Below are 22,836 nucleotides of genomic sequence, written 5' to 3'. Positions count from 1 at the left end.
GCTACTGCTCAGGTCATTGAACCGCTGGTCCTGGCACACTGGTTGTAGTCGTGCATCTCAAATTTGAAGCGTTAACACATCACTGATCATTTCTGCACATGAGAAAAAAAAAACAACCTTGCAGCTTGCTAGCAGTTACTTTTGAGGCAAATAAACAGGGAAGGATCCTAAATGTACTTGTGGTTCCTTGTAGGCCATTTACCTTTGCCCCACTGAGAGAAAAAAAGAGTCACATGCAAACCTTTTCTAGCCCTTTTTTAGATAGCTGTTTATTCTCCACATGGAAAACTAAATTAGCTGTACATACAGTGCAGATCTCTACATATAAATTCAGTCATATCTTTGGTGTTCTGGTTTTCTGCTGAAGCCAACCTCTCTTTTTCCCAAGCCATTCTTGGGATTCAGCCTCCTGCATAGAGCTCGTCTGAATTTTTTGTTTTCCAGGAACTACCAGAACATTCCCAAACTCAGGATGATCATACCACAGGGCAAGACGGCCCTAAGGCTTCAGCATCTGGTAAAAGTCTGGCCTCCAATGAAAATATGACTTCAGGACAGCAACAGAAAAAGAAGTTTTCTGAGAGTTCAGAAGAGTTCAATAGTTATACATGTTACGACTCCTTAAAATAATTTTGTGCTAAATCTGAATTTCCTGTATTCTTGTGTTTTTCTTCAAAATTTCATACTCAGGGCAGTGGGAAACCAACACTGTCCACTGAAGTCTGGCTTTTTATTGCTCTATGATACAACAGCTACTTCTAGGTTTGCTGAGAACATACACAAAAAAAAGACCAAGATTTTATGACCTTTTTGTAGAACTGTGAAATAAATGAAAGTGTTGTGGGTTTTTTTTTATGGTTGCCACTGTAATACAATACTCAGTTACAAAACAAGAAAATATTTTATTTCATTTAATTTCATTCTCCACCATGTGGATTCAATTAGCAGTTAAATACTACAGATGTGAATATAGAGTGATGAATCAGCTGTGGAATTTGAGATAAATGTCAGTTGGAGTTTATAATGTATTATGTGGGCTTAGTTCTGCCTAATTCCATTAGGGACAATAGGATGGGAAACCTTATCCTAAATTCTAAATAAATACATAAATAAATATATAAATAAAACTATGTCTGTTTTCATAGTCATCCCAGAACCATTTGTGGAAACGTGTCTATTAATGTTCTTTGAAAAGAGAAATCCAACATAGGTGTGAAAGTGACACTTATTTCGTCAGATAACAGGAATAATACCATCAGACTGTTGGCATCTCAACTCTCAAAGGGTCCTGCAGGAACTGATGGAGCTGGTAATAGCTAATGCTGATCCTACCTCCTTATGCCACAGCTTGCTCTTCTTGCCCTGAGCTTTCCAGTGCATCAGCTTTTTCATCTCTCCAGTCTCAAGTAACAAAGGATTGACTGGAGGGTCACTTCAATCCTAAATAAAAAACTCCAAAACAAAAATATGAAGGGCAAATATTTGCTGCTCTTTATTAACTTTATGAATACTCTATACATAGTATAAAAAAACCCTCCAAATGCTTGCAGTATCAGTCTGTAATTCTTAGGGCCCTGCTGGGGAGCACTAGGAAGGGTGGGTTTTTTGTTGATTTTTTTAAAGGATGTAGCAATATAGTAGCCCATGTTGCAGATCTTCCTTGCCTCCAATTAAAGAAGCCTAGATAAAGATTCTCATCTCATCCCTCATTAAGAAAAAAAAAAAAAAAGGCAAGTGAAGAAACAAATGCCTGTTCTTAACATTTAGTGCTCAGTTCCACAAGTTTATATAGACAGAGCTTCATTCCTGAGACCACATGAATGAAGCTCACCATCAGAGACTTAATGGGAAATACAATTGACTAGCTGCTGTGAAAACGAGAAAACTATTTACTTTGTACAATGAACAAAGCCAAAGTTGTTCTACCAGTTGCACAGGCAATGAAGCATTTGCAGTTTGAATTTCTATCCACAGATTCCTCTGACTTGGAGAACTTTTTGCTGTTACAAAACAACAGGAGTTGCAAGATATTTCACACATTTCAAATCTAGTTCTTTTTTAGTACAGAACCATGAATTCAGAAATGTGGGGTTTACACTGCTGCTAAAAGACAAAAAAGCTTTGTGTGTTCTGGCTATGAATACAGGGGTTTTTTGCAGTTTTCCAATGTATACCTACACCCTCTTGCTTGATGCTTTGCAGCTTTCCTGCTTTTCAGTGTCTTAACTGAACGACTTAACTGCCTTGCTTTCATTTTAACTATTTTAATATAATGGTCTGCCTTTATCCTTACTTATTGTGATGTCTTTTAAAACAGCAATTCATTAAAATCTAATAATAACAAAAATGAAAATTTTTTAATTTACTTAAGTATTATAGTAATACTGGTTTCCATCCTATGAACCGATTTCTTTACCCACAATAGGAGCTGTTGGTGACACCGTGCATTACTTACTGTTTGTTGCATTACCTCTGTGAGACCCACTGAAGAGGCAGTTCAGAGGAGACTGTTCAACACATGATTCTTAAAAGGAGCTCACCTGAAGAAGTTATTCTTCTAATCTGATTATGTTGCTCTACTGTGCTGTAAGAAGAAACTAGTGAAAAACAGACCTGGAGAGTAAGACAGGTCTGACTGACAAACAAGGAGGTGTAAGTACATAGGCACCAGTGGCCTTGGCCAGTCGAGACAGGTGAGTTCATGATCCACGACCCACCTTACATGGATTTGTTGCTGAGAAATTGGTGAAATTTACCTGCAGTGGGCTATTCTGAAACACAGATACCCTATGGGAGCAGGAAAAAATGGGATGGAATATTCAGATTACTGAACAGCAAGACTGACATTTAAAGTATTCAAACTCCATTTACTTTTGTGTTCTTAGCAATCTGGGAAAATTCTGCTGTGAAAAAGAGTGCAACTAGGTCAGTTCAGCTGATGGTACACAAAATACGCAATTCAACTGCAATGCTGCAGCAACTGTTAGCAATAATTTAAACTGCTATTTTCAAATTAAAGGAGGAACTGAACATTGCTTTGTTCATTTCTTAGTATTTTTTCTATCATTTCAGTGTTACTCTACCTGATAATGCAGTGTTTTATAATGACTTCGCACCTGGAAATCACATACATTTTGAAACTGCAAAACAAAAGACAACTACAATCACTGAGAAAGTTGTTTGTTTTAAGGTACAGGGTTCCAATTTCACTAAAAGGAAGGACTACTTTAATTCCATGTGTACTGAGACCTTGCCTCCAGCTACACTTAACAAATACACCTTAATAAATTTAAAGAACCAAACATCAGTAGAAGCTAATCTCACAATAGCGACCAGTTCTCTACTACTGAAATTTGCATTTAACTAATTTGTTTTTAGAAAAAAATGGTCCACATACAAAGGAAAATGGGCATAAGTAAGCCTGAGTAAGCTGAGCAAACACTGCCTTTCTTATTCAGTTCCAGCTGTAGTGGTCTCGTGGCGGTAAATCATAATGTGATCTCTCTTCCTCTTCAGGTCCACAATCTAGTGGCAGACCATAATTGTAATCAACTGTTAAAACTGGTAATCTTTTACTCTGTTCCATCTTTCTGGGAGCTTCACCGTGAAAAGGTTTTCTTTCATAGTTTATTAAACTATCTTCTTGGTGTATAGATGAAGATGGGTGCATTGTTTGTGAAGAGTATGGTGCAAATCTATTTTTTCCTCTACTAAATTCCTCTGAGGGATGCATTCTCCTATTGTCTTCAGGACAGTGTGGTCGATTACTGCAAGAAGAACAAATGTGAACTGTGAAATTCTTAGAAATGAAACAGTTGATTTATTGCTATTGGCTACCACCAGAAATAAACATGTAATGCTGAAAGAACAATTTAAACCCTCATTCTTGTTTTTACCCCCTAAAATTAAAATCCTACGGATGTTGCAAACTTTTTTATAATAACTTTTCAATTCTAGTGATTCAAATTAGAGCTCTTTATAGTAAATAATTCTACTAGTAGGTGTTTTGTTTCATGAGCTGTTTCTAATTAAAATTACCTCTTTACTGAGGGAATTTTTACCTCAGGGCCATTTTTGTTCCTAAGCCCATGTTTTCATTTCTGTGAATAATATATAATAACAGCTCTCTAGTACATAGTCTTAACAGGCAATAATATGCATAAGATTTTAATTATCAATTCTTCTGCAATAGAATACTCTCCTACAAAATACTTGTGGAAGAATCTAAAAATGCATATACAAAATATATTTCTTTGTTTTAAATTCTATTGACGCTCAAGTGCCTTCCTTACTCTGTAAAATAAGTGGTGTATAAAGCGAATTCAAAACAAACTTTAAAATTTTAAAATTTTCTCCCTCACTGAACCATAAATTTACTTAGACTGGAAAGGGTCTCTAGAAGAACCTTGGGTCACCCAAAGTAAGTCTCATTAGATGAATTTGTGCAGGGGCTACGTCCATCCTTACTATGATAAAGGATGTGGATTTCTCAGCTGCTCTGGGCAACCTGTTTGAGTGTCTACCATCCCTCACAGTAAAACTCATTAGCTTGTTGTAAGCAGCAGTTAAGATTTCAATATAGCATCTATATTTTGCTTTTTTGCTTGCTAATACTGGCTCTTCATGTTTTGTAGTGCATTAGCTTGAACTGTGCTTATCATGGCATTTGCACAATAATCACTCTCACAACTCAGTATCAGTGGCCCACAAATCAGTCACGTTATTTGCTCAGTGTTCAGTTCCAATGGCTTAAACTGCACTTAAGCAAATATATTAACATAGATTTTTATGCTGTGCAGGTGATTTGCATTTTCTATCTGGGAAATTACAGTAGAAAGGTAAGTCAGAAGACAACGTAGAATATCTGATATTTACCTGTAATTTCTGTTAAAGTCATCATTGTCCATCCCATAATCTCTGTGAAGTGAAGGAGATGAGGAGAAATGAGGTTCTGGTATATTTTCATGGGAAGAAAATGCCTGATTTCTGCAAATAACCAAGAGAACTGCAGGTTAAGAAGACTGCAAACAATTGTAAGATTTTGAAAAAAAACCCTATCAAACTAAACAAAGATATTTTTACTTTTAATAAAATTGACTTAAAATAAAAACTATAATGACTGTATTAATTTCACACCTTAAAATGGTAGGCTTCATTGTAATGACATCCTCTGTTTTAGCTGTACAATGGAAGAAATTAACTCAAACTTTACTAGTCCAACAAATATCTGAAATACATTCTGAAATATTAAAAATAGTTTGAAATATGTCAGAATACAACAGGTTTGCTAGGAAGTGATATATGTATTTGTGAAAATATGATGCAAGTTCTGAAGTGATTTCTAACAAATTAACTCATGGAGTAAACAAATGCAAGTCAAACTTCCTTGTAGCATTGCTGTTTCTCTCTGTTTAGCTGAGGGCATAAATAAAATTTCTTATTCTATTCTGTTTTGAGAATTGCTTTTTAAGTATAAGTTTCTATACAAAACAAAGCAGGACAAAGAGTTTTGTCCCAAGCTGACTAAAAAGGTAAAGGAAGCAAACTTCAAAGAAGCAAACCTAATTTAGGAAACACTGGCTTTTAAAGACACAAGATTGCAATTTATATCAAACCCTTCCATAAGTCAAAACAAAAAGAGTTAATAAACTGATCATTTATATATTCTTTTAAAAGGATGATTAAGTGATTTATAAATAATTTATTTTTAAAAATATTTAATCTGAAATTTAATTTCAAACTGCTGAGGTTTAGACTATTATTCTCTAATTCTGGTCTTAGGATTCTCTGGTTCTGATTTTCAGCTCAAGGATGCTTTACCTGTCTGAACACCATTCACGTGGCAAGTCATCATGACCTGGATGATCGTGAAAAGGTCTTGGCCTTTGTCCGTGCCCTTTATTAACATGATCAAAATCTTTTAACTGAGTCTGTTCCTGCGAGCCATCATAAGGCTGATGGTCATGAAAAGGTCTGCGCCTTTGTCCAGGGCCTTTATTATCATAATCTTTCAGCTGCATCTCTGTTTGTAAGTCACTGCGAGCCTGGTGATCGTTGAAAGGTCTCAACCTCTGCCCACAACCCCTTTTAACAAATTCAAAATCTCCCAATTGCATCTGTGGCTTTAAGTCATCGTGTGACTCATAGTCATGGAACGATCTTAGTCTTTGGCCAGGACCTCTGCTGACAGGATCTAACTCTTGTAACTGCATCTGAGTCTGAAATTCATCACGAGATTGGTGCTCATGGAACAGTTTTCGTCTCTGGCCATGGCCCCTGCTACTGAAATCAAAATCCTTTGACTGCCTGTCTTCCTGCAAATCATTAGGAGATGGATTATCAGGAAAAGATCTGTGCCTTTGTCCACGGCCCCTGTTAAAGTCAACGTCCCTCGACTGCCTCTCTGCCTGTAAATCATCACAAAACTGGTGTCCATGAAAAGGTCTCAAACTTTGTCCAGGGCCCTTGTTACTGTAGTCTATGTCCTTCAGCTGTGTGTCTTCTTGATAATCATCATAAAACTGGTGATCACTAAAGGGTCTTTGTCTCTGTTCTGGTCCCCGATTGTAGTCCCAGTTTCTCATCTGCATTGATGCTCTCAATTCATCCTGAGTTTGGTGGTCATGAAATGGTCTTCGTCTTTGTCCAGGCCCCTTGTTAATGAAGTCAAAATCTCTCAACTGTATCTGTCCTTGCAAATCATTGTGAGAGTGGTCGTCATAAATTCGTAATCTTTTCCCAGACCTGTAAAGAAGTTTTTGTCTTAAACAGAACATCATACTTAAAAGTGCTACAAATCATTAATGAAAACAATTCCTTTTTAACCAAGAATTTATATGAAAGACATTGCAAATAGGCAGGTATCAAAACCACTAAGAATCCAAACTGTAAGGAAGATTATAAAACCTTCAATGTCAGAGCAGAAGCTGTGACAAACATTCCAATTCTAATTCTATACTGCTTGTCAAACAGGCAAAACCAGTAATTCAAAATTAATTAAAAATAACTACAGATTATTGTAGAATAATAAAGGACAGAAAAAATAAAACTAATTTTTCATAAGTGAACTAATTACAGACTTCTAACAGCATACACTCCCTTTCTTTCTCTTATCTTGCCACAGTTTTGTCAAATTCTGTAAATATATTTTACACAAGCAGGTTATATTAATAAAATCTCTTTTGAGTATCTGTAGTATTCTCAGTAAGAAACAATTATATTTCCCTTTGAGGGGAGGGCTGGGGTTTTACTTCCATGTTTCACCCTATTACCCCTGAAAATCTTCATTTGGGAACCGTTCTACAGGTCCTTCCATTGCATGTGGTGGGGGAATAATATCTTCATCTGCATCCCATACATCCATTCCGAGGTTACTAAGAAGAAAAAAACATTTCTCATAAGCTTCCTTTTCTAAAACATACGATTGACATAGTAAAAAAAAAAAAACACCACATAAAATTCTTCAGTTCAGAATGACAGAAATTTTATGTTCAGTAAAACTTAAAAACATTCATAACTTAGCAAATTTTAATCTTATAAATTTATTTGGGGAAGAGCTGCAGGAAAATCAAAGAGAATACCTGAGCTTCATAGATTTAGAACATCCTAAAGGATGTGAGATAAGCACCATACCTATTAAAAATCTGATATGGGACCAACTTAATCCTGCAAAGACTATGAAACAATGATAGGATTAAAACAAAGGGCATTCAGTTCAGCTAAAAAGACGTAAACCAGCCAGGTATTCATTTTAAAATCAATTTACTGCTATAAGGTATCACTGGCATAAATACCTTGGGAAGACAGAAAGGTTAGCTATTCCTAGGAGATAAGCATAAAATTCTTAAACATGATAAACTACTACGAATGGAGGAGACAGGAACAATCTTCCCCTTTTTCATACTTTTTTCTTTAAACCGTTCTTTTTTTTCCTCTATATTTTAAATATCTGGTTCAACAATGCCAAAAACAGCAGGCAGATCATCGAGTTTATAAAGATATCTCTGCAATGGCTCCTTTCAGCTTGTAATGAGAGAATACAGACTTAGTACACCTGTCACAGTATGATAAAAGCACAGAAATGCTCAATAGTAGTTGTCAGATCAAAAGATGAATAAAGTACACTGCACTTCATGTTATTCATATGACAATACACATACAACTACACATAATATTTTATGATCTATGTGTAGTTGCATATTAAAGGTTTAACAGGGAATTCTGACTTATGACTGGAAGTGAACTTTTAAAAATACCAGGAGAAATACAATTTGAAGCACACCATTAAAAGGGTTTACCTTCGCATTGGTTGTGTCCTGAGGTCTGTGAGATACACCAGACCATCCATGCGATGACCTCTGGCATCACCAAAAGCTAAAGAAAGAAAGTACAATCTAATGAAATTTGCTCAAACTGAGCCACAGAAATGCAAAAGGCAAGTTGCTGTTCACCATGAGATGCTGAATTTGAAACAATCCTAACTTGTATTTAATAATTTAGCAAGCTGGCATCATTGCAGCATTTTTTTAAAACAACTTAAAAAAAACTTAAAAGCAACTTTTGTTTTTAGCAAACTATGACTAAAAACTCGTTCAAGTGAAAAGAAAGAAAAAAAAAAAAGAATTAAAGCAGCTAAAACATACTCCTCCTGTGCTGTCAACTTGCTAATGCTCAAGTCTTGCCTGGAGTAGAATCAAGTCAGAAAAAATATTGTATGTAAGCCAGGACATGAAATTACTGAAAAGATACTAAAAGAGAATTGTAGTATTTGTGAGTAACAACTCACAAATTGTAGTAATTGTGAAGCACAACCTGACATGTGCCTTAGTTCAAACTGTATAAATACCTTGGATTGCTGCCTCTGGATCCCAGCCTTCAACGTCTATGAGGTATCTGACGGAAAATATGACTATATTATTGTCCCAAAGGGATTACAGAATAATAAAAGGATGCTATTTTTTGTGCACAACGATTTCTCTTTTTATACAACCTTACCTACATATAAGGTAGCCAGTCCTATTAATTCCATTAGTGCAGTGAACACCAATGAGCTTCTCTATCAAAAAGGAAAACAGAGTTTTTATAGTTAAATACAAACCAAAAAATCTCTACTTTTCTAGCAAAGTAATGATAAATAATGCTTGCTATTTACAAAATTATACTGTCACACCTGTAAAACAACAGACAGGTACAGACTTCAGGCTGAATCTCTAGCAGCACTTAGCTCACTATTTCCAAACCTGTGAAAACTGAGATTGACTCTGCAGAATGTAGGAAAAAAGAAAGAGGAGTGATGACAGGTAAAGCACTTGGCCTCAGCCATAACTGCAGTAACAGGAGAAAAATACGGGTTTGAAAGCAATTCTAAACAAGCAAACATAAAACTGAAGAACTTAACTTATACATAAAGCACCTGGAAGTATGAGATGCCTTGGAGTATGAAATGTATGGAGAAAAGGAGAACCAGTAATCTCTAAAGAAATCTTGTCTTTTTTGAAAAGATTATACTAATCAACTAAAAGCTAAAAAGCAGAATAACTTACTATTACTAGGGTGTTTCAAATGAGGTATTTCCAACAGAAACAGGAAAACACTAATACAATCGTGCAAGGCACTGGTAAAACCTCATCCAGACTATTTATAATCATATCCAAATATAATGAAAATAAAATCAATTCAAATATGTATAGAAAGGACTACTATGACGGTCACAGAAGGAAGCTTGTCGTCTTAGTCTCTAAAAACAAATCTGAGATACTGAATGTAATAATGGGAATGGAGAACGACACTTGAAGAGCAAAGCTGGCGAAAGAATAAATGCATATTAACTAATTGAGAGTTTTAGGGTAGATTTTAGAAGAAAAACTTTCATCATCAGAAAAACTAAGTTTTGACAGAGACAGTACTGACAGAGGGTCTTTGAAGCAGGACTTAGATAAATTTTTGAATGAGATAAAATATAACTGTTTGCCACAAATCAGAGCAGTCACACTGCCATATAAGTTCACTGTAAGTTGATGTCCTAACAATTCAAACACTAAAGTAACCCAGCTTCTCAAAAAGTCTTTGTAAGAAGAATCCTGAGGTATTTTAGGGGTATTCTAAAACAGAGGCCAAATTATGAGGAGTAAGTTACCATAAATATGAACGTTCTCCCAACTCAAAAGTTACACAAGCTCTGCCAAAATGCTCCTACTTGTAAGTGCAGGGTCAGTGTCCAGTAACAAATTAGGAATTGATTCTGTCAATATCAGATTCAAATACAGACTATTCTTTGTCACGCACACACAAAAATCACTAGATTAAAACCAACGGAAAACTAACAACTACCAAGGAATTTCCTTAAGCCAAAAAAGAGCAAAGGAAGAACTTATTCTGTGCAAGGACAAAGGCTGCTTCTTATACCTTTCAATTTTCCCATTACTTCTAACTCAGGTTCTCATACCTGAAATTTACACCAGTGCTGTTTAAGAAAGCAGTTAATATCTCTACTTTCTCACAGAAAATGCAAAAGTTACCACAGCAAATAGCATGAAAAAGCTTGAAAGAATGATCCACCAATATTGGATAAACACACAGGTAAAATCTGCCAACAAAGAATCACTACCAAAAGAAGTGAGAGGTTAAAAGCTGCAAACACACCGTGGCAAAATTTGTTTTCACAAAAAGCAACTTATACACTCTCAGCCAGAACTGCCCTATTGCATAAACACTGAAACAGCAGCAGAGCCACAGTGTGGAAACATTGTGTCTGTAAAAAGATTTTCAGGAATTGTTCAGATATGAGGGCAATAATGGACTCATAAATCAAGAAACCACCACATCAGACTAAATGGACTTAAGCTGCTCTCATGTGTCAGTGCCCAGTGCCATCAGAGAGCCCTGGTGTCATTTAAAACATCCATCAAGGGCTGGCAGCTACAGCACTCAGCTGGTGGGAGGCAATTTGGGTCAGGAAGGCCTCGTTGCAGTTACTTTGACACACAATACAAACAACACTTCTCGGAAGGGCATTTAAGTTCCCAGTCATTTTTGAAAAAGACATGTTGTGATTGCATAAAAGATAGGTACTGGTTCACATAATGGATCTTATTATGATAATAAAGTGGGAAATGCTATGGAAAGTCTGAAGTCCCCAGTTTCATAAATATCTATTGAAATTAATAAATGATAGAGTTAGCACCAAAATAAAATGTTGAGGTTTTTTATAGCATAGGATGTTGATATTTACCATTTCCTGCATTTTCCCATAGGAATTTCCTGACCCATTTTTTGAACTGTAGAATAGTAGCATTATCAGGGACTTCAAGTCCAACAGTATAAAGTTTCTTATACTGTACACTTTTAGGTAAATCCTAGCAACAAAAAGAAAAAAAAATGGTTAAAAGCATTCAAGTCTTGTATCAACGAAAAACGATAAGACCTATGTAACATAATCCCAATGTAAACCAGTAGTTCAAACCTTGAATAGAAACGGAAAGCAAACTTGACACAATTCTATAGAGATGTGGCCTCAGAAACTACCACTGACATTTCTACATTATAGTTGACCTCAAGCAAAGAACAGTTCTTACAGAAGATTTATTTATCCCTGCTAACAAGGCAGCACATAAACTAAAGAGAGCAGATTCCTGTAATTCCATTCTAACCCAGTTTACAATTATTAGCAGTATCTGTCCCTCCCACCCACAATCATATATTCACCCCCTAAATGCCTAGAACCCCTGTACATTCAAAGACTAGCATTCAGTTATAACACTGCCACTTATTCTCCTTTTCAGGAGGCTGATTAACCGCAGCTGTTTGGACTATACTGGTAAAAATTTTGAAACTGATAAAGTAGTTTAAAAATGTACGCCTTCTTAGTGGATTCCACAGAGGATCAGTAAAAGACCCTAGGAATAAAGGAGAATGTCTTCAGGACACAGAGTGTAACTCTTCTGCACCTTTTCTGTAGCGCTTGGCACTGAAGTCCTTACTCAAAACTCAGCGTTACCATAATACAAATAAGCCACAAATGCAACTAGCTGGGAAAAGCAGTTATGTCCTTTGTGATAAAACATTTCTTTTCTATTGGAGACACGAAATTAGTTTAGATGGCATACTTGTCTATTTCAATTCAAGGTAAGCAAATGTGTAAACACTTCAAAACAAAAGCTGCAGCTTTTATTACCTTAACTTCATAGTATCGTGTGGTATATGTCAAATCAATAATTAATCCAAGCTCCACATTTAGGGCTTTCATTGCAGCAATTAAATCTTTTGGTGTAAATTTCTGGGTTGGGGTAAGCCTCTGGTTAATTGCCTACAAAGTAAATGGAAAATAAATATTTTCTTTTTACATTCTAATAAAAAGAAAGTTGTAATATTCAGCTGTTTAATTAGTACTAGGAAACATCAGTATTTGAAAGGGACTGTTTAACTATCAGAACCACATCCGTGTATTATATAGATTAAAGAAACCAGTTAAAAAGAAAGCAAAGATTTTTTAAGTATTTCTATTCAGATGAATATGCGAGAAACTGTGTTTCCATTTGTATGATGTTAACAAACATTATTAAAATAAGCATTAAGTTCATAGACACAAAAATTCTGCAAAATACATCATATATATACTGATTTTTATGTAACTAAGCATCAGTTAAAAGCAAAGCACCACAGTCAATTTCCCAAAAAAAACTTTGTCCTGCACAGTAACTCAAAATTAACAGCATATTTCACATAAAACATTAAAAGTTGTGATACAAGATCTCATTTCTAAAAGTTTTAACTTTCTTCCCACAAATGTTGTGCAGACATTTTTATCCCTACTTCATATTTTGACAGAGTGTACTTGCATGTCATTCAGCACTGGGAAATATTGAGTATGACTAAAATACTGTGACTAAGAACGCTGTGTGTTGGTGGATAATGAATAACTCATTTGATAGAAACAGTGAGAAAAATGTTTACTCACCCTATTGCAGCTGTGTTTTTGGAAATGTGTTCTTCACTTAAGGTGTGAAAATGCCTCATATACTCAAGACTGGATTTTCTGTGAACAGTGCACTTGTCCATTGTGAGAGCCTTTTGACACAGGCTCAGCCAGAACCAATAAGGACAGTGGCAAAAGATGCAGCAGCCTCAGCCACCTGTCAGTTCCTTTGTCAACAAGAAATTCAAGCAGACTGGACTCAGAACTAATGGAAAGGAAGGCAGCCACAGACCACATACTTCTTAGACCCACAGATGCTACAGGGTAACTAACCATTTTTTGTTTTGACTGTACAGATTATAATCTAAAATGCTAGCAAGCACTTGTCTCGAGTCTGGAAACAGAGACAGGAAAACAAAGAAGAAACAGCAGGGCAGTCCTGTCAAAACTTGTATGAGGTTAGGAAGCTTAAGCTAAGAGGAGTAGGGTAGAAAGCACATAATACAGTATTTGGTCCTATGTATTTCAGACACCTATGCACTGCTGAAAAAACAATGGAGGTTGTAGAAGTTTAAACAAAATGAACACAACTCAGTTGTTTTGCCACTATTCAGCAGTGACTTTTAGTAGAATCTGAAACCAAACTTAAACTTGAGGTGACAAAAGGGGAATCTGCAAAAGGTCTGCGATAGAACATTAAAGACATTTTACTATGTAAAGCCACACAAACTGAGGAGGAATGTAATTTACAAACATAAGGTTTTCCAAACATATTGTTTGATAAAGTAAACAGTCAAATGTGTCATGAAATACTATGTTTTGAAAGGCTCTTTGGAATTTTTTGAAAAACTTCTGCAGAATATTCAGTAGTTGAGGTGTTTAATTGGACTTTGAGAATCAGAGAAATCTGTATCAATTGTAAAAATCCTTCTAATGGCATGGGAAAGAACTTTCCCGGTTCTTACTACACTACAATGTTACTGTTAGCATTATAAAGGTGATCTGAAAGATGGGACAGAAAATCCTTTGAAGTAAACACATGATCTTGAAGTCTTTACTAACAGCACATCTTCTGCTAAGACAATAACCCTTAAGTCTTCAAATTCTGAAAATATGTTTTCTCCCTTTGGGTAAAATCACCAATCATCAGGTTTTTAATCAGTAGCAAATAAGAAAACTGTTGCATATTTAAGAGGTCTGTACCAGCAGCTTAATAAACAACAGGACTCCTGACAGATGATGACCAATCAGGTCTTCAGCATTTTCAGACAGATTTACTGACCACTACCCTCTGCAAACACATCCCAGTTTAGCCAGCTACACATTTTATGTGTATTCTGCCATAAACTCCATGAGTTTCAAGCACGTGGTTGCTGTCAGACTTGTCATTTCTCTGTCTTGCATAGTTGAGACAGAACAAACGGAAAGGACAGAAATATTACAGATTTTGCATTCTTGGGAATCAGAATTTATATCTGGCCAAGTTCAAAGACAGCTTCACAGAACAGAGATCTATGCCCCGTGAGATCGGTAGGACTGGGAGTAACACACTGACGTAAGTGCCTACTTGTGATATATTCTTATGAACACTCTGATAATGTCGCTCTTTTTATGATCTCTAGTGTAGCTCCTTCCAGACTATCAGTGGAACTACAGGCAAAGAGTAAAGTGAGCAATAACATATCTTCCTTTGAAAGCTGGAGTGACAGGAACTGGAAATATATGCATTGAACAAATCTTGCCTAGAACAGTGAATCTGTGCAAAAATTGCAGAGATCAAGTGGAATTACAGGAGCTGATGATGCAAAAAATCCTCTCTCAAAAAACCCAGCAGTAAAGAAGCCAATTCTAAATCTCTGGATTTGATATTCACAACTTGATGTGTTCACTGGCGATCTTGGTAGAAAGACACACGACTACTGTACAATCCATCTGTATCATGAAGAACAAGACCAATTTAAAGTATGAGATCTGTGGTGTCAAAGGAACCAAACCACAATACTAAAGCTGTAAAAGAAGGTGCAGGAAGCAAGTCCTGCAAGCATTCCACTTCAGTCACTGCTGATAAAGTGAACTGAATGGTGACTGAAAATATAATGTGTACAAATACAGACAAAGAACCCAAATTTTTGTGTATGAATACTCTTAACTGCTAAGGTTATGTCAAAGCACCGAACTTGAAAAGCAATTAGAAACTTTTACTTCCTCTGTATCTAAAGCAGGGACCTGTTAGAGTTAATTTCTAGAGCACTTGTGTCAATTTATACAGAAGGGCAAATAGGACAAATTTGCCCTATGCCTCCAAAGACCCATGGGCACGAAAGTACTGAAGAGTCAAAACAAGTCAGCCTCCACATTTTTTATAATCAGAGAGTTTAAAGATCTGACTCAGCGTATTTAGTAGATTAAAATGGCACTTCATGTTAGCAAGGAAGTACTAACACATTAATAAAGTCTTCATTAATATGAAGACTTCTTTTTAAAATATACTACATTCCTCCAGATTGCTAAAGCTTTTTGCTTATGAAATTGGCAATCTCAATCTATTATTTTAGAAGTTCTGCAGTGGCTGGTATCCTTTAACAACTGCTTGATTTCCATAAAATTGTATTCTGGCTTACAATGCCTAGATTGTTACTTGTATCATAACCCCTTCCATGTGATTTCTTACAACAGACATAAAAAGATGTTATAGAAGATCCTGAATTCAGGCCACTTATTAGTGATCAAATGAATTGTGCTGATTGATTTAGAGACTTGTTGATTTTTAAAAGATAAAAAAACACAGTAACAGCAAGTATTAAAAAAATTTTTTTTTTAAATTTTTTTTAAAAGCAACTAGCGGATTACTGAAAGAGATGAATCTGAATAAATTATTTTTCAAAAATGTTCCTTTAAAGTTTGCATGAACATTCATCTTATTTTTCATTACTTTTGCAGTTTATCTAGTATGGACAATCTATAGTTGATTCTTATACATACCCCTTTTAAAGGTACTTTGAACGCAATAAATCTTGTTCCTGGTATAGGTTGTCCAACTGGTGTCAAACTCCTCCATCTGTAATGAAAAAAAAAATATTTTTAAATATTTTCAAGTTACACAATTCATCAGAAGACACCTGTAGCACAAAGCACATAAAAGTTGCTGTTATTATACATTATAAGTAGGTCTCCAAATCTGCAATTATTCCATGAAGTGGTTTCAGGGTATCCCCGGGACATTTGAAAACTCTTTTCCTTTCTTCGTCTTCAACTTCCAAATAATTCCTCCCCTCAAAATGGCAGGATAGCATTTACAACATGTAGCATCAATATAAAGCAAAGCAGATGTGTAAGGTTCAACAGGTAAAAAGTAGTGTTATAGTTGGTGGAAATTTTTCAACTTTGCTGAATCAAACATCTTGTAAAGTTATCCTATGTAGGCATCAGTCATTTGACTGACAATTAAATGCAAAGTTTTCTTTCATTAACAATACAAATCTATATTTTGCAAATGTGTTTCCTTTGTAATATGCTTATTTTTCAAAGAAACACTCTCGACTGCACTTTCTCTTGGCACTTTGAAAAATACAGAGAATATTCCATCACACCATAACTTACCAAAAATCACCTACTATGATGAAGGTTTCTTACAACACTCAAAACCGCTACTAATTCCAAACTCACAAAGAACTGGTATTCACAAGTTCTACACTGCACTGAAAAAGCTCTTGATATATCACATTTCAGAGATTTCCATTTTTTAAAAGAATATGAAAAGGATTACCTGAAGAGGAAAACAAGTTAATCAGCAGATCAATTTTACCTTTAAAGAGGTAACTCACTAAATTTAGGACTTCTGTTTCTTCTTCTTATGTAAGGGCAAATTATCTCTATGACCTCAGATGATGCAGCTAAATGACTTAAAATCTACATAGCCTTTTTGCATTTTCAGCTAATACCTCAACTATTACAATACAAAACATTTCCACTAGATTCTTGAACCCTGATGTTTGTTCACTTACAATTTTCAGAATTAATGTTTGAATTAATCTCTCCCTTTAAAGGGAGCATAACAATTTCTAAATTCCTTTCTGATTTCCATAAACCCACATAATTTACTAAATAAATTGCATACTAATTTTAAAATATTCCAACCACTGATTATTTTGCTTTGTTCACAATTCCCTTATCAGAACAAAAACTAGAAGTTGGCTGGCAAAATTCTCAATGAAATATCCATAATTATATTTGTCATAGTATATAAATAGTAACATCACCATCCACAGATACTTGGAATTAACAAAGGAAACCCACAGCATGGTGACTGGAAGCTTAAACAAACATTTTATGATTTACTACATCCATGTCTTTAGCACTACCTTATCTCTTTTATCTTCCTCATGAGGTAAAGAACAGATCAAGGCTCACAGTGTAGGCATACAGATGCTTAGTTTAATGGAAACCAAAGTAATAAAGGAGTAATAATAACTCATTGTTAGGAAGGCAACGAGAATATTGCAAACAGCTGTTGTGTAGGAGGCAGATACAAGGTAAGAAGGTGTAAAGGTGAGCTAGAGATGAAATCACTGAGAGGTCTTTGCAGTAAAACCTTTCACTAAATTCTGAATGTTTGTAGGAAGTTTGTATCTCATAATTGCAACTAGGGAACAAAACCAGTCCCCTACAAATAACATATTATGTATTATAGAAGTGTTCTAACTTGACAAGTCTTCCTAAGTGAATTTTCAAGCTTGTAAACTTTGGAGTCTGGTAGCTGTAAACTTGCTGTAAAATATGAAAAAAAAAATCTCAGACTATGTTCCATTTATTCCTGTTTAAGGTATATAAACTGTATATGAATCAATTAAGACCAGAAATTCAGTGCTGTTTTAACCTGCTTTCTCTTGGAAAAGTATGAATGGAAACCAACCATACTTATCGTAAATAGGAGCACTAGAAAGTGAATAAGAGATGATCAAAAAAGGGCTTTAAAATCTTATTTCCTTAATTAGCAGTGTAAAAAAGGCTTTGTAAAAATTCTGAACTTTTTTCATATTAGGGGATTGAAAGAACAATGCCCCAGGATTACAGAGTTTGTTGTCAGACCTTAATAAACTTGGGCGTTTACTCATTTGTATTTAAAGCCATTTAAATCCTACCAGAAAAAAATCTGCAAAATGAGCAAGAAACTGAAAAGCTGCTGACAGCTCGCTCGTAGAAAATGAGCAGGAGGCATTCTTCATCAAAAATATAAAGGGTATGTGTTTCATGTTATCTTCAAAAATATTTAAAAAGGAAACTCTGGCATACTGCTGCAGAACTAAAAATTACTTAAAAATAAAACCAGCAGATTGAAATTAAACAGATTAGCTAAGGAAATAAATTCAAGTTTGTTCTGTTGTCAACAAAGGAACAGGTGACCCAGACTATAGAAAGTAAAACTCTTACAGAACAAGTTTGGATAAAAGGCAGAAGTTATCAGAGATGAGCAGCGGGTAGTGACATAAACAGGAATTACAAGAGCAAGGACATAACTAAACATTTTAACATGTATGAATGAGAATTCTGACACACAGTTTGTGCCCTGCTTGAATATAGGTGGAAAGAAGAAAGGCAGGAGTCAAAGGTGTTATCACCAGACTTGACACCATCATCATTCCTGTACCAGTGACTAAGAGCTGACAGAGACCTGAATGAAAAACAATCTGGCCATGAAGGAGCTGATTGAGTATGGATTACATACAGCTGCATATTTTACATGCTTTGGTTAAAGCTTTTTGTAGAGCCAGGTGTGGAACACACAGTTTTTTTCATATTTTAGTTTAACATTACTTTTAAGGTCATGCAGAAGCTTTAATTTCCAGTATAATTTGCTATGTTTTAGAACTGATTTGTAGTAACATTTACTTTAACTACCGATGATGCTCTTATCAAATTAATAAACTTTTCAAATAGATTTCAAAATTGTGTTGAATAATTACATATTTTCCTGATATTCATACTGAATCATTTACACAGATACCTTGCCATTTATTTTCTTGTGATTTTTAAAGAAAAACAGTATGTTCCCCATAAAGATACTATGTATATTTTTAATGGCAAGCTAGACAAGACAGTTCCTAAATAAGTCATAGCTACAATACAATGGAAGCACTGAATTGGAAATCATTTTAAAGTTTCATGTCTTTAGTTTGTCAGATCTCAGTGATGGAGTCATATAAAAATATAAAGCACAGGAAACTGTCAACAGATACCCTACAAGTTCTTCACAGCAAACAGTTGAACCTCATTGGTCTTTCTACAGCCAATAATGTGTTCCACTCTTCCAGAGTAAGAGAAACTAGTACTGAATTTAAGGCATCCATTCAGAATGATTTTCATCTTAGAGTGAATCACTGTTAGTAAACCAGTGTGAACAGATATACAATACTCAAAAGCTACAATGGGTGGAGAACTACGTTCAGAGAACACTATCTGAAGCCATGCTTAACAATTCAAGGGTTTCTACAATTCTTGAGCCTCTCATGAGCATCTCTGATTAAGAAGCAGTTATAAGTTCAGAACTTACCAGGGAAACTGAATTCTCAAACACTCAAAAGGGATAATTATTGTAACTGTAGAGAAATTCAAGTCTGAACTACTGCCATCTGTAGCAAGATCATTTAGAAACTACTACTTGGAACCTCTTTTTTTTTTTTTTTTGTTTACTGACACTGTATGATATATACACAGCCTTATTTGCCACGTGGCTTCCATACCTCTACACATACCAGAATCAATACTGATGAAATGAAGCACTTTTACTAATAAACTCTCACATTATGGTAACCCTTTTCTCCCAACCACCATGGAACATACACAATCCTTTATGCCACAGTTGTTAATATTCTCATCTAAATGAAAAATGCAGATGCTTTAGGTTTGCAGAGGAAAATTTCGGTTCAAGAAGTATGTTCACGGTGCATAGGCAAAAATAATTCAGCTTTGTCCTTGTAACAAAAAGATTCCACTCAGTATTTTTTTACACCATTCAAGGGTGACATGCCAGAAGGTGACAATTCTGCAGATGCTTTTTAGAACTGAATCTGATTTTATATAATTATACCCACAGCAGGATTTTGGATGCTGAAGTGCATAAGTCTGTAAAAACATCACAGTATTTTTTAACTGTTTGTTATGCAACTTGGCCTCCTTTTACTGTCTGGTTCTCCACTGAAACATCATAGTCTACAACCACTGAAGAATAAAACCATTTCAGACACTGTGAAGAACCAGAACTTGACTCCATGGTGGAAACAGCAGTGTAAGGGATCACCTGGATCCCTCTTTTATACTGATGTCTCTCTTTGCTAAAAATTACTTCACCAGCATTACTTTCTAGGTTTGAGACTGCAATGGACACTGTACACCACAGCTCTGCTCCAACACATTACCAGGAAAAGAGAGAAGCACTTTCCATTATCACAGGATCATCGAATGGTTTGGGTTGGAAGGGGCCTTAAAGATCATCTTGTTCCAACCCTCCTGCCAAGGGCAGGGACACTTTCCACCAGACCAAGCTTCTCAGAGCTTGATCCATAGTTGCACTCTTCTTACCTACTAACTTAACTGAAACCTCAAATTCATTGTATTGCTTTAATTAGCATAATGAAACTTGGATTAAAAGTGTTTAAGAACTGAGGCAGGAACAGAAAGACAATCTTAAAAAATGGCTACATGTAGTGTCACTATCTATTCCACTGTTTCTCTTGCAGTAGCATTAAATCAGAAGAGTCGCTGTTAGATCTATTGCCGTTACAACAAGGTGATATGACTGAGGTTGTAGTTCCACAGACTGAACCGTCTGGACTTGTCCTCACGCCACAGCATACCACAGTCTCATTTCTGCCAACAACTGTTTTTGGGGCCAGTAAATTGCACGTGCAGGACCACCTTAGTTCCTTCCAAGGTTCACTGCTATGGGTTCCTGGTTTACTAAATTCACAGACAAGAACAACATGTTGTGGCAGCACAAGGATAGCATCAATACCCTGCTGCGTGAGATGGGGGGGCCGACAATTCCTTAAATTTCTTTACTGCCAAATCTCCGATACTGTGGATGTGCAGCTTGACTTCTTAGTAGTATAAAAAACTAAGTATCTGGAGAAGCTGAAAGTGCTTCAGTATCAGGCACTTTGTCAGATGGTAATACTAACTTTATACCCAAATACTTGACAAGAGCTGTTTCTCCCCTTGAAAGGTCTTAGTTTTCAATCACAGAATTTGAAAATACAGTGGTCTGCTTCTTTCACACTTAAGAAATCCACGTAGCCTGAAAGCCACTCCAGTTCAAATGTAAGGGGGGATAAGAAGGGAGAAATGAGCACCTGATTCTCAAACTTTTAGTAATAATTTCCATGTATGGAGAAAACAAGGACAGTTAATTCTTTTTGGATTTCTCCACCACTGCTTGCAGAACTAATGCACTTTACTCAACTTTGTCAAAAATTCAAATGAAATTTCATAGAAACCTTCAGAGAAAGACAGGATTAAAGAGTTTTTCTTACTTTTTATTCTGATTTTAATCCCTAAGTTTGTCAGCTACTAAAAAAACTTCAAATTTTTAAAGTTTTTTTTTAAATTTTGTTCATCTCGTTTCTATTTATTGCTTTTAGGACAACCCATATTACAGGAGCTCATGCTTTTTCTACCTTATTGCTCCTCCTAAGAATGTTCTTAATAAACCTATTTAACACCTACCCAGAAACCAGGATAACGTCCATCTTTCCTCAAATAATGTACAACCTGCAAGTTATTGTCCCATTACTGTGTGCCTTTATACCTCAGCATGCCCTCCTACCCAGAAGGTTTGTACTGATGTCAGCAGTAACACATGGGTTGAAATTCTAAACTTGGGCTTCCTGTTTATTTGATTAGAGCTGGAGAACAGAACTCTATCTGTTTTAAATGAGGTCATTCTACGGTCCCCACGTGCTCTCCCAATCAAGTGATCAGAAAGCCTGCATAGTGCATTTGGGGTTTTCTAATGATAATTTCTGCTGATATAACACTTTTGTTGTCTTTTAAAAAGAAAAACGCAGGATGTTTCTGGACTTGGATTCATGAACATATTCCCTGATCTTATGCATGCAGCCACCTGCTCCCACATCTTATCGTCTCTTCCTCCACACCTGTCAGCACATGTCTGAGTAGTCAAAAGTATGGACTACTCTCCCATTTCCCCAGTAAATAAACACTTGGGGTAAGAAGATTAGGAAGAAGGGGCTGTATTTGGCCGACGAAGGAGAAGTGTTCAGACAGGCTGGAGAATTATACTCACCTGGGGGATGAATGGCTGGGCTGTTCCTGTCTTGGAGAAGATACCTACCTTACCTGGCTGTAGGTGATGAGGTTGCTTGAGGCAAGAAAGCGCCTGGGGCAGTCAGTGCCCCTTCTCTGTGGGCAGAGCTGTGCCCGCTCCTGCCTCTTGCTTAGTGTGAAGGATACTTACCCATCAGGGATAGTATTCTTCTTTACCATGCTGAAAGCAGGAGCAGGCAGAGCAGGAGGCAGCCGTGAAAGTGGGCACTGCAGCAAAGGAGAGAGAACCGCGCAGTTAACACGGTGCTAATCTCTTTCTCCATCAGTGGGCCTTTTCACAGGGCTGAAACTCGAGTAAAGTAAACCCAGCACTCAGCTGGGGCTTGAAGCCATCCTGAACAAGTTCTGCACCTTGCAAGCTAGCCTATTTCTCCACTGCTAAAGTACGACAAGAGCGAAGGACAACTCACCTCTCCTCTCCAGGAGATCACAAGAAAGAGAGGAGAGGCGGCAGGTTTCTAACTCTGGCAGCAGCGCTGCAGGGACGAGGATCCTCCTGGCAGCCCCTTCCGTCCCGCTTCTGCGGCTCGGAGCGGTCTGTCCCGCCCTTGCGCTCCCAGTTAGAACTCGTCTCAACGAGA

General features: G+C 36.2%; 1 protein-coding gene across 3 annotated transcripts; it reads right to left on the bottom strand.

The window, feature by feature from the left end:
* Nucleotides 1-882: 882 nt before the first annotated feature.
* Nucleotides 883-22,830, bottom strand: LOC114071246. Of its 3 annotated transcripts, none has more exons than XM_027909020.1 (12): nucleotides 22,666-22,830; nucleotides 22,386-22,462; nucleotides 15,896-15,971; nucleotides 12,173-12,304; nucleotides 11,231-11,354; nucleotides 8,995-9,055; nucleotides 8,846-8,892; nucleotides 8,298-8,373; nucleotides 7,272-7,373; nucleotides 5,821-6,744; nucleotides 4,876-4,986; nucleotides 883-3,767 (listed from the first exon to the last, which is right to left on the bottom strand). In XM_027909020.1, the coding sequence occupies exons 2-12, from the start codon at nucleotides 22,412-22,414 to the stop codon at nucleotides 3,455-3,457; spliced, it is 1,995 nt and encodes a 664-aa protein (XP_027764821.1). In that variant the 5' UTR covers nucleotides 22,415-22,462; nucleotides 22,666-22,830; the 3' UTR covers nucleotides 883-3,454. The 3 variants fall into 3 exon arrangements, with proteins under 3 accessions (XP_027764821.1, XP_027764839.1, XP_027764830.1); XM_027909038.1 differs by lacking the exon at nucleotides 22,386-22,462 and adding an exon at nucleotides 12,956-13,140; XM_027909029.1 differs by lacking the exon at nucleotides 22,386-22,462.
* Nucleotides 22,831-22,836: the final 6 nt, after the last annotated feature.

This window comes from Empidonax traillii, unplaced genomic scaffold (genome assembly GCF_003031625.1).
Source record: "Empidonax traillii isolate 1590-97213 ecotype Southwest subspecies unplaced genomic scaffold, ASM303162v1 scaffold27:size3997909, whole genome shotgun sequence".
NCBI classification, from domain to species: Eukaryota; Metazoa; Chordata; class Aves; order Passeriformes; family Tyrannidae; genus Empidonax; species Empidonax traillii.
The sequence above is the reverse complement of the archived record's forward strand: the minus strand, read 5'-3'. Positions and strand labels throughout refer to the sequence as shown.